The sequence below is a fragment of the Stenella coeruleoalba genome, assembly GCF_951394435.1.
Source record: "Stenella coeruleoalba genome assembly, chromosome: 15".
NCBI lineage: Eukaryota > Metazoa > Chordata > Mammalia > Artiodactyla > Delphinidae > Stenella > Stenella coeruleoalba.
The window spans coordinates 681,079-692,434 of record NC_137161.1 but is presented as its reverse complement, the minus strand read 5'-3'; the positions used below and the strand labels follow the sequence as shown (position 1 = coordinate 692,434).

The 11,356-nt window shown below is 60.7% G+C and overlaps 2 protein-coding genes across 2 annotated transcripts; one reads left to right on the top strand and one right to left on the bottom strand.

Annotated features, from left to right (window-relative positions):
• Window positions 1-1,878: 1,878 nt before the first annotated feature.
• FNDC11 (fibronectin type III domain containing 11) lies at window positions 1,879-3,024 on the top strand. Its single transcript, XM_079945734.1, has one exon. It carries the CDS (start codon window positions 1,972-1,974, stop codon window positions 2,926-2,928), a length of 957 nt encoding a protein of 318 aa, XP_079801860.1. The 5' UTR covers window positions 1,879-1,971; the 3' UTR covers window positions 2,929-3,024.
• Window positions 3,025-4,579: 1,555 nt separating this feature from the next.
• On the bottom strand, window positions 4,580-11,341 carry LOC307198006 (3'-5' exoribonuclease HELZ2-like; the record flags this gene model as incomplete). Its single annotated transcript, XM_079944592.1, is given in 6 exon segments — window positions 4,580-4,695; window positions 4,698-4,826; window positions 4,829-4,847; window positions 4,849-5,354; window positions 10,733-11,004; window positions 11,274-11,341. Coding segments are annotated over 6 exon segments (1,110 nt in total).
• Between the last annotated feature and the right edge of the window lie 15 nt (window positions 11,342-11,356).

The following is an 11,356-nucleotide window of genomic DNA, read 5'->3' as shown; positions in this document are numbered from 1 at the left end:
GTCCCTGTGGGGAAGGAGACGTCTGGGTCTTGACTGTCAAGGTCACTCTCGTGGTGTGATCTTGTAGGACAGCTCCGCTAGGTGTTCCCCTTGGGGGAAATGGGCAAAGGGTGCTTGGGGTCTCTGTGTTATTTCTTATAACTGCAGGTGAATCCACAATTATCTCAAAACTGAAAGTTTAATTTTAAAAATTTAGCTGAGTAACAAGAAATAGAAAAAAAAAAAAAAAAGATGGGGCCAGAGATGGCAGAGGTCCAGGACATGCCTGACCCAGAGCAGGAGGGGAGACTGCTCTGCCGCCCACCCCCTCTCTGTGGGTGGGCCGCAGGGCTGCGGGCGGCTTCCTCTCACCACTTTCCAGGTGCCAGCCTCCCTCTCAACCTTCAGATAGCACCCCCTTTCAAATAATCCAACTCTTGCGTTTCAGACCCCTAAATAACGACACAACAGCTACAACTTACAGAGTTAGCGCCCAGGGCGCCCACGCACCCCTTCCCAGGCCTGGACCCAGAGGACATCTGATGGGCGCTTAGCCCGGCAAAGCCTCCTCCCAAGACTGAGGTTACCGGGAGTGGTGGGCGTGCCCTGGGGGGCAGGCCTTGCCACGGAACAGAATGGGAGGGGAGCTCAGAGACAGCCACCCTAGCCTGGAAGGGTCCCCACCACTGACCTGCAAGGGGGTGGAGGCAAGTGGCGTCCCCTGGCTTGAAGAGGCATCCCGGCCGGGGCTCAGGCCGTGACGGTCCCAGGGAAGGGAGCGAAGCCTCTGGACGGTCTGTTTGAGCTGAAACCTGGGGGCGGGCCCGGGGCTGAGACTCGTTGGTTCCTTCAGTCGGGTCCTGGGGCGGGGAGCGAGCCCCGCGCGACCTGCCCGCAGCCCCTCAGGTTGAGGGCGCCCGACCCCCACGCCCTGGGCTCTCCGCCCACCCCGCCCCCACCCCCCGGGGGGCGGGACGTCACAAAGGCCCGCGGTCCCCATGGCAACCCGCGGAACGCCGCGGCGCAAGGCTGGGCACGCCGGTTCAGCGCACAGTCGGCAGCACTGCTCCGCCCGCTGCACGACGAAAGGCAAGTGGGCGCGGGGAGGCGGGCTGGGGGGATGCAGGACTAGGGTGATGTGGCGGAGGTGGGGGTCGGTTGGGCGGAAGTGGGCCTGGGGCCGGGGGTGGGGGTTGTAGGGGGTTTCGGAGGCGAGGAGGGTGTAGGTCTGGGGTAGGAGGGCCAGGACAGAGGCTTCTTTGGAGGAGTTCACCAGCAGCCCCTCTGCCTTTTCCACCTGAGAGACGGTGGGCATCTGGAAACACCTCGGACCCGGACCTGTAGCCAGGTCTGGAGCTAGAGTTCCCTCCAGAGGCAGCTTGAATCTGCCCCAGGCTCCGGCCACCGCAGGACTTAGGGCAGGAGTCCTGGGTCCTGGTCTCAGTTGCACCTCAGCCCAGATACCCTGTCTGCAGTGTTCAGGACCGGGGTCTGCCACCTCTGCCCCAGGAAGGTCAAGGCCTGGCATTTGGGGAGGGAGACCAACTTGGGTCCCAACCTCACTCTGCCCCTTAGCAGAGCAGCCTTGGGCGAGTCACTCAGCCTCTCAACTCCTTTCCGCACGGGCCGCCCTGGCCCAGAGCCCCCGTCTCAGCCCTGCCTTGTGTCATCACAAACGACCATCAGTAGAGTGTCGTGTTGGCCCCGCAGTGTCCGCTTTTCTCTAGACCTGCAGCCTGCTCACCTGGCCCTCCAAGCAGCCTCTTTCCAGAGAGACGAGCCCTCCCCACAAAGTTCTCCCCGCGCCCCCCAGCAGGCTAGAGGGCCCAGCATGGGGGCCAGTGGGCCTGAAGTAACCCCCACACAAACACTGCCCCGAGTGAGCCCCTGGGTGGGCGGCAGAGGCCTGTCTGACCGTCCCGCTCACACCGGGCCCTCCACCCGCTGCTCCCAGACAGTGAACTTGCAGGTGACAGGCTGGACCCGGACAGAATGAAGCTGGACAGCCCTCAGTGCCTCCTGGACCAGGAGGAGGCGGGGGAGGCCGGGGATCGGCAGCTGCTAGAGCCCGAGACGTGGCGGACGTACGCGGAGCGCCGCATCGCTCTGCGCAAGTTCCTGACCGCGGACCTGAGCCCCCAGCTGCTCAAGCGCCACCACGCCCACGTGGAGCTCCTCAGGAAGTGCTCCTACTACATCGAGATCCTCCCCAAGCACCTGGCGCTGGGCGACCAGAACCCGCGGGTGCTGCCCACCACGTTCCAGTTCATCGAGCCCCAGAAGTTCCAGCGCATGAAGAAGGTGGGCGCGACCCAGGCCAAGATCCAGCTCCTGCTGCTAGGGGAGCTGCTGGAGCAGCTGGGCCACGGCCGCTCTGAGCTGGACGCCCTGCTCGAGTCACCGGACCCTCAGCCCTTCCTGGCAGGCTGGGGGCTCGTGGAGCAGCGGCTGGCAGACCTGTCGGCCGTCATGGAGAGTTTCCTGGCCACGATGGTGCCAGGGCGTCTGCACATCAAACACCGCCTGGTGTCTGACATCAACGCCACCAAGATTCCCAACCTCCAGGTCACGCTGAGCGCCAAGACGCCCGTCACGTTCGACCGCAAGGAGTCGGTGGCCCACGAGGACTGGGCCAGCCTGCGCTGGTCTGTCACGCTCCAGCCGGCCGCGCCAGAGCAGTTTGAGCTGCGCTACAAGCTGCTGGACCCGCAGACACAGCAGGAGCGCGTGCAGTATAGCATCATCCCCGTGGCCGCCTACGCCTTCGACGTCCCCAACCTGCTGCCCAACCGCTCCTACGAGTTCACCATCAAGAGGGTGGAGGGCTACACGCTGGTGTACGAGCCCTGGCTGGACAGCCTCACCCTGCAGACCGGGCCGAGGGCCCTTGAAGGGCCCGCCCCCCGGCGGCTGGGCAAGCTAGGCCCGGCCCTGACCACACCTTCCTAGAAATGGCTTTTTAATACTTACACGCTAATAAAGAGGAGTATAAACACGCATCGGCAATTGAAGGAACAAACCTACTTCCTTATTAAAGGGGGTGGCAGCCACATGAGCGTTTTTCCTGACTCAGCCCAGCCCACCCACAAGTCCCTGCCCCCCCCCCAGCTCCTGCTTCCTTTTCTAGGGGGTGCCCCAGGCTGGCCTTTCCAGGACACTGACCCCTGGAGCAAGAAGCCTCAGCCCTGGCACGTAGCTGCCGCTGCCAATGAGAAGAGCTGCTCCGAGGCTCTGGCAGGGGGCAGCCCCAGCCCTTCCCCCATCCCCATCACAACAACCAGCTGTGACACCTGGGCACAGGCTCTGGCCGCCTTTCCTGCCTCTTACGCTGGGATTCCTCAAGGGAGGGCAATACCCCCAAGTCCTGCGCGGACCCCCGTGGGGGCAGTCACTACCTGCAGGCACAGATAGGCGCCAGTACTGTCAGCCCCAGCTTCATCGAGGCCAGGGCCCAAGGCCAAAAGGACATTTTAATGAAAATAAAAGTACTATCTTCTCCCCAAAAGAAGCTGAAGAACCCCCATTGCGAGGTGGGTTAGGGTCCTAGCAAGGGAGCCTGGTAGGTAACCCCCCCCAGGTCCACACAAATGCATACCTCCTGTTGGGGGCGGGGCCTCCCTACAGCCCATCGCCCCTCCCCACCAGCTCCTGGTGTCCAGCCCCAGACGGGCGACCTAGAGAGTCTGTCCTTGCCGCCAGTGTGCCCCGCAGCTCGGCCAGCAGCTCGCTCACTTCCTGAAGGCGACGCGGTCATCGGTGTCTACCTGCTCCAGCAGCTTGGCCCTTCAGGTCCAGGAGGGCAGCGCCGTGTACCCTGGCTACGGCGGAGGAGGACTGTCCACGGGAAAAGGCCAGAGCCGCCCTCGGTACACTGCTAACCAGCTCTCCGTACACACACCGTGGTGGTCACTAGGACAGCCGGCCCCTGAGAAGATAAGGTGTGGCCAGGGCAAGGGGTCAGGAACAGGGTCCCTCCCCCACTGAGAGGCGGTTTGGTGAGGCGGGGACCTTAACTGGGTCAGGAAGGCCCAGCACCACCACCCCAGCTATGGCCAGTGTCCTCTGCAGCGCTGGTATGTCTCAGCCGGCAGCTCCCCTCCCAGGCCTCCGCAGCCACCTGCGTGCTGCTCTCTGCCACCCAGGGCGCCCAGCCACACTGTCGTGCTATCTGTGGCATCGCGTGGCTATGGGGGCTCCCTCCTGGATGTCCTGCAGACGGACTTGTCCCAAGGCTCCCAGGGCTCCCGGGCAGAGTCGCTGCGCTTGCTCCAAGGAAATGTCCGGAGCAGCAGAGGGCGGGGCATGGCAGAGCGACGTCTGGGGAGGGGAGAAGGGCAGGAGAGGCCAGGGGACCAGAGATGTGGGTTTGTGCTGGGTCGCACTGATCCAGAGCCTGCACGCTGGGTGAGGGCTCGCCAAGGGAGCTGCCCGTGGGTGCTGGGGCCTGGCACGCCGTCCGAGGGACTCCGGGGGGCTGGCCGTGGGGGTCTGTGTGCTCATCCCCAGTGAGGGCGCGCGGCGTGAGCAGCTCCTTGTCATGGAGACTCAGCTCTTCAGCCTCCCGCACGGCCATCTCCACGGCGCGGTGGTTGCCCCCGCATCAGGACGCCCCCTGCCCGCACAGCCACCCTCGCCCCACAGACTTGCGGAAGGCCAGCGGCTGGCCGTGCGGGAGACGTGGCCACACCTCCACACCTTGCGGCTTCCGGCGGCCTTGGTGCTCACGAGGGAAAGGAGAGAGGGGCAGGCTCCGTGCCTGGGGCAGCAGCCCCGGGAGCCCACGGGGCTGAGGCGTGGCGGACGGCGCTGGAAGCGTGGAGAGCAGAGCTGGAGGAAGCGACCCCCATCTCTGCGCGGATGGCCTCAGCCAGGCGCGCCGCTCACCCCGGGCCCCGCGGCCCCGCGGCCCCGCACCCGGGTCTTCAGCCTCAGACGGCTGCCGCAGTGCCCACAGTCAAAGGTCCAGACCAGCGCCTCCTCGGGGCTCCTGGCAAAGGGGTGCTGGTTGTGGTGGCGCCGGCAGCCGAGCCCCGGCTGCAGGAGCGGCAGACGTGGCTGCGTGAGCCGCGGGATCGTGGGCAGGCGGTCTGCCTCACGCCGCACCCTGCTCCTGGCGGCTGGCTTCAGGCGGGCCAGCAGGATATCTTGCAGCAGCTGTGCTCCAGCCTGCTCAGGAGCTAAGTCTTTTCCATCAAGCCACTGGGTGCAGCGGAAGCAGCCCAGACACAGGTCCACCTGGGCGCGCAGGCCAGCCAGAGGTAGCTCCTCGGCGGCTTCGCGGCCCTGGCAATGCCGTCTCTGATGCTGGCCTGGCTCTGCGGGGCGGTATCTGAGGCTCAGCTGGTCCTCTGCGCTGTTCACCTGCGATGAGAAATCTGGGACACGAGGACCGAGGGGCTGTGCACACCGGGCAGGGGCTCGGACACACTCTGCCTCTCCCACGGGCAAGGGAACTGACGGCGACACAAAGGTGATGTTTTAAAAGGAAATGGAGCGTCAGCCCTGAGTCAGAGAACCCACCGCTCCAAAGTGAAAACTTGAGCCCACCTCCAGCAGGGGACCAGCGGTGCGACCCCAGCCTGGGTTGATGGCCATAAACAGGGGTGGCTGGAGCCAGTTCAGGACCAGAGTCCAGAGATCACTGACTCTCCCCTGAGCGATTGTGCCCCCGGGTGACTCAAACGTCTGAGTGTGGAAATTACCTCTTGCCCCCCATTCCACCGCCCCCTCCCCCAGTACCAGGGCCGCCCCCAGACCACAGCGGTCTCTCCGCCCCTGGGGTCGCCCCGCGATCCCTCCACTGGTCCACGGTGGGCGAGCCCCTGGGTCTCTGTGCAGAATTCCAGTCAGGCCCCGCGGGGGTCGCCGGAGGGCAGAGAGAGTGTGACCCTGGGCAGTTTGCTAAAAGGGCTGCAGGTTTGCGGGGAGAGAAACCCAGAAAAACAGAGCATGTGGAAAGGTGCTCCCAGCAGAGCTGGTGGGCGGCCCCCACCCAGGAAGGGGCCCTTTCCTCAACGGCACCAGCCAGCCTGGGTGGGAGGGGACCTGCCCTCTAAGCCGGGGAGACTCTGTGGTTATATCTACCCCCCTAAAATCCACCAAAGATGTCTGACCTGTGCCAGGCATCACCCACCATTACTTGCCGTGACCTCATCCAGCCTCACCTCCTAGACTGTGGAGCTGCCTGGACGAGGGGAGGGCCGGCCGTGCAACCAGCAGGTATGGGGACGTGTCAGGGACCCCGCGCTCCTCCTGGCTCTCCTGGGAGACGCCAGAGTCAGACGCATCTCCCAGCTCCACCACAGAGGCCCCCAGACTGTGCCACCAGTTAACCGCTCCCACCGTGCGGTAATAGGCAGTGAGACGAAGTGGTCATGACTGTTTTAAGCCGCCACCTTTTGGGGTGCTGTCTTGCACAGCAACAGATGACTGATATACCAACACCCGCCCTCCCACAGAGAGCCCACCCATGCCCACCCACGTGGGCGTCCTGTTGGGAGGGGCGGCGACGGAAGATGCCCGTTAAGTCAGGAAGCTGGCTGAGTGCCATGAATTGTCATGTCAGGAGCCTCAACGTACACAAAACATCCAGCTGCAGGAAACATTCCAAAAATACCAGCAGAAACAGAAGACCGTGGATGAGCCTACCAGTAAATACGCAAGAGAACTGAGAAGCTCCCGAGAGCCACAATAGGACGCCTCTGACAATGGGATGGGAAAGCGCTGCAACACGACTGCTGCCGTCAATCCTTCCTAAATGGATCTAAGAGTCTAATGCAGCTCCAGTAAAAACGCTCAGACGAATCAGACGGCAGATAAGCTGAGTTTATTTTATGTTTTTATTTTTATCTTTTTAGCGTTTATTTATTTATTTGGCTGCTCTGGGTCTTAGTTGCAGCGTGCATGCGGGATCCAGTTCCCTGACCAGGGATCGAACCCGGGCCCCCTGCACTGGGAGCCCGGAGTCTTACCCACTGGACCACCAGGGAAGCCCCTGATAAGCTGATTTTAAAGTTCATTTGGAAAAGCACAACGTACACAAGCAAGAATGGGCAGGAAAATTATTACACAGACGAGAACTAGGAAACTGAAGGAGAGAGAACACTCCCGAATTGAGCATCATCCTGACACCGAAGCCAGATGAGGAGGACGCCGCAGGAAACCACAGTTACAGACTGATAACACCCCTGACGAATACAGAGGCACAGATTCTCAGCAAAATATTAGCAAACTGAATTCAACAGCACATTTAAAATGCTGGGCTTATGGAAGGGCTATACCACAGCATAACAAAGGCCGCATGTGACAAACCCACACTTAATTCGATGGTGAAAAGTGAAAAGACTTTCAAGATCAGGAACAAGAGAGGGATGCCCACACTCGCCGTTTCTTTTATTTATTTATTTATTTATTTATTTATTTATTTACTTTTGGCTGTGTTGGGTCTTCATTGCTGTGCACAGGCTTTCTCTAGTTGTGGTGAGCAGGAGCTACTCCTCGTTGCGGTGCGCGGGCTTCTCATTGCGGTGGCTCCTCTTGTTGCAGAGCACGGGCTCTAGGCGCGCGGGCTTCGGTAGTTGCAGCACACAGGCTCAGTAGTTGTGGCTCGCGGGCTCTAGAGCGCAGGCTCAGTAGTTGTGGCGCACAGGCTTAATTGCTCCGCGGCATGTGGGATCTTCCCGGACCAGGGCTCGAACCCGTGTCCCCTGCGTTGGCAGGCGGATTCTTAACCGCTGCGTCACCAGGGAAGCCCACACTCACCGTTTCTATTCAACAGAGTACTGGGGGGCCAAGTCCTCGGCCTCTTCAGCCCCTTACCCTCCTCGCCAAGCAGGCGTCACACACGGCATCCTGGACCCCTCCTCCCTCCCTACACCCATCAGCAAGTTGATCCAGAACCAGATGCCTGCGTCCAAGTCTACAATCCTAAGCAGCCTCCCAGCTGGGTCCCTTATCCACATCCCTCTCTGCTAGGAACACAGCCGTCCTTTCAAAACTCTGCTCAGGAATAAATGCAGAGGTCTAGGAAAGCACAGTGTATGTAGCCATCATAGTGGTAAGTGAAGCAGGACGTCCGTGTGGTCTCAAATTATCTCCCCAAGCTACCTACTAATTACAAAGGGAAAGCCATCAGTGTCCCCACAGACAGGACAGCCTGACTTCATGAGCCCCAGGCATGATGCATCGCGGGGGACACAGCCTCAAAAATGCAGACCTCGGGCTTCCCTGGTGGCGCAGTGGTTGAGAGTCCGCCTGCCGATGCAGGGGACACGGGTTCGTGCCCCGGTCCGGGAAGATCCCACATGCCGCGGAGCGGCTGGGCCCATGAGCCATGGCCGCTGAGCCTGTGCGTCCGGAGCCTGTGCTCCGCAACGGGAGAGGCCACGACAGTGAGAGGCCCGCGTACTGAAAAAAAAAAAACAAAAAAAAAAACTGGGCAAAAGACCTTAACAGACCTCCTTGCCAAAGAAGATATACAGATGGCAAATAAGCACACAAAAAGATGTCCCCATCATATGTCATCAGGGAAATGCAAATTTAAGCAATGAGACACCACGACACACCTACTGGAATGGCCCAAATCCAGAGCGCTGACAACACCAGACGCTGGTGAGCGTGTGGAGCAGCAGGAACTCCCGTTCGCTGCTGGTGGGAACGCACAATGGCGCAGTCACTTAGGTGGTGTCACCTGGGTGACAAAACTAAATATACTCTTACCGTGGGATTCAGCAATCATGCTGCATGTTATTTACCCAAAGGAGTTGAAAACTCATGTCCACACAAAAACCGGCACACACATGTTTACAGCAGCTGTATTCTAGTTGCCGAAACTCAGAACCGACCAGGATGCCCTTCAGCAGGTGACGGATAGATAAACTGTGGTGCACCCGGACAGTGGAATATTATTCAGCACTAATTGAAATGAGCTATCAAGCCGTGAAAAGATGTGGAGGAACCTTAAATGCATTTTACTAAGTGAAAGAAGCCAATCTGAAAAGGCTACAGACTGTATGAGTCCAACTCTATGACACTCTGGAAAAGACAAAACTATGGAGACAGCAGAAAGATCAGGGGTTGCCAGGGGCTGGGGGGAGGGAGGGATGAACAGGCAGAGCAGGACGTTTAGGGCAGTTAAGCTACTCTGTATGACACTGTAATGGTGGATACAGGTCATCATGCATTTGTCCAAACCCGTAGAACGTACACCAAGTGTGGGCCCTGATGTAATTTCGGACTCCGGGTGATGACGACGTATCCACGTAGGCTCACTGGCTTTAACAAATATCCCACTGTCGTGGGTTGTGGAGGAAGCTGCGCCAGCTGGAGGGGGATGGGGGATGGGGGATGGGAAATCTCTATTTTCCACCCAACTTTGCTGGGAACCTAAAATAGATAAATAAATAAATAAGAATGATAAATAAATACATAATAAATTTTAAAGTATTTTATTTAAGGGATGTCAAACCAACGCACCAACCAAGAGGGCGATTGTGAGTCATCTCGCTCAGAAACCGATGGATCAAGCTGAACAAAAAACATCCACAAGTAACGAAATGCCAAACAGCACAGGTAAGAACCTGACCCAACAGACGCAAAACCCGCTCAGCCAAGAGAAAATACGCGTTTTGTTTTCAAGCACACGTGGCCGCTTACAAGAATCGATGTGGTATGGGCACCGATGGGCAGATACATGTCATCACATATGGGTGCCGGTGCCCCCCTGAGACAGAGGACCTCAGGCAGGGCTGTGTGGGGGCTGGAGGGACACTGGGAGATGGGGACCACGTGGGAGAGGGCGGGGTCCCTCTTGAGGGCATCTGGCATCTGGCCCCGCCCCCGGGGCCCGTCTGGTGAGCCCTGCTGCAAACAGATGGCCCCTGCCCCCTCGGGTTCCTGTGCCACTCTGCCCACAAGGAGTGCTCAGACACACTGGGCAGGAATTCGCTTGAGGTGGGCAGTGCCCTCGTGCCCCAGCCCCTGGGAGGGGACGGGTCCTTCTGTCCGCCCCCTGGCTGTGCTAAGAGGCTGCACCCGCACCCATGACTCTCTTCAGTGTGCTTTCAATGATCAAAGAACCGGTTTTTGAGGGTGATCTGCAAATCGCTGGAGGAGAAAAGTTGACCCGAGGTGCCCCCACCAGGAGGCTGCCCCGCCTTCAAGTCCCCACCCTTTCCCGGACCCTGCTCTCCACCGGCGCGGCTCTCCCTGCCAGGGTTCCATCCAGCCCAAGGCTGCAGGAACCAGTGCGCACAGGCCGAGGATGAGGGAGACGCCGGGTCCACTATCAGTTTGGAACGCAAAGAAGGAAGCAGCAAATGCCGTGAGGCAGGGTCCTCACTCCCCGGGTCCGGGCGCTGGGTGCAACGGCCCCTGCTGGAAACCCACCCTTCTGAGTTTTGGGGTGCTTCCGTGCACGCCCTCTCTTGCAAGAACCAGGCGTTAACAAGCTCTCAGCTGCATTCCCGCCCCGCCCCCGCCCATGCTGGCTCACCGGGGCCCACCGTCCCTGAGGCATCTGTGGGCACCCCAGATCTGATGGCCCAGGACATAGTTCTGGGGGCACCGCCATCCACCCAGCTGCTCAGGCCAGCCTCCTGAGACCTCACCTCCAAGACACAGCCCCTCCATCACTCTGAGCCACGGTGACTGCTCCGCTCCGGCCTCGGGCCTGCCCCTTTCCCTCCCACTGCCCACTCTCCACACGTGGTCTCTCCTGCCTGCCCAGGCGCTGACACTGCCCAGGGCCCCTCACTGCGCTCTGCCCCTGGAGTGGCTATGCCCTGTTCACGGCCCTGGACACCTTCCACTCCCGACATGCCCCCTTGCGTGGTTCTCAGGCCACAGGAGCCAGGCTCAGAGGAGTCAGTGGGGTCCTGGGCAGGCCCCACAGCTGAGAACACGGGAGCAGCCAGTGGGAGTGGGCGGAGGTGGGCGGCCGCCTGCCTGGGCTGCAGAGCCTCCCCAAACACCTCGGCCACGGACACGGGCGAGGAGGACCCTGCGGCGTGGCCAGGGGCTTTCCTCCTGAGGAGTGGGGATGGGGGATGGTGGTCACGTGACCCCTAGAAAGGGCTGCGTGGAGATGCAAGAGACCGAAGACACAGAGGGACCCACAGCCTCTGCAAGGACCAGCCTAGGCGGTCAGCTCAGTCAGCAACTGCAGCTTCTGATCAGGACCAACCAGAGAGAGCCAACGTGTCCCCCAAACCGGTCATGAAGGATGCCCCCTGCCAGCCCCCTCCAGCGAACAACACCGGCCTCCCTCCCCCCACAGGCCTCCCCAGCGTCGGCACCGCCCCGAGGCGAGCCCCCTGCCCATTCTCTGCCGGGGCTTGAGGGCGATGACCCTGGGGCAGAGCATGGGTGCTGGGGACGA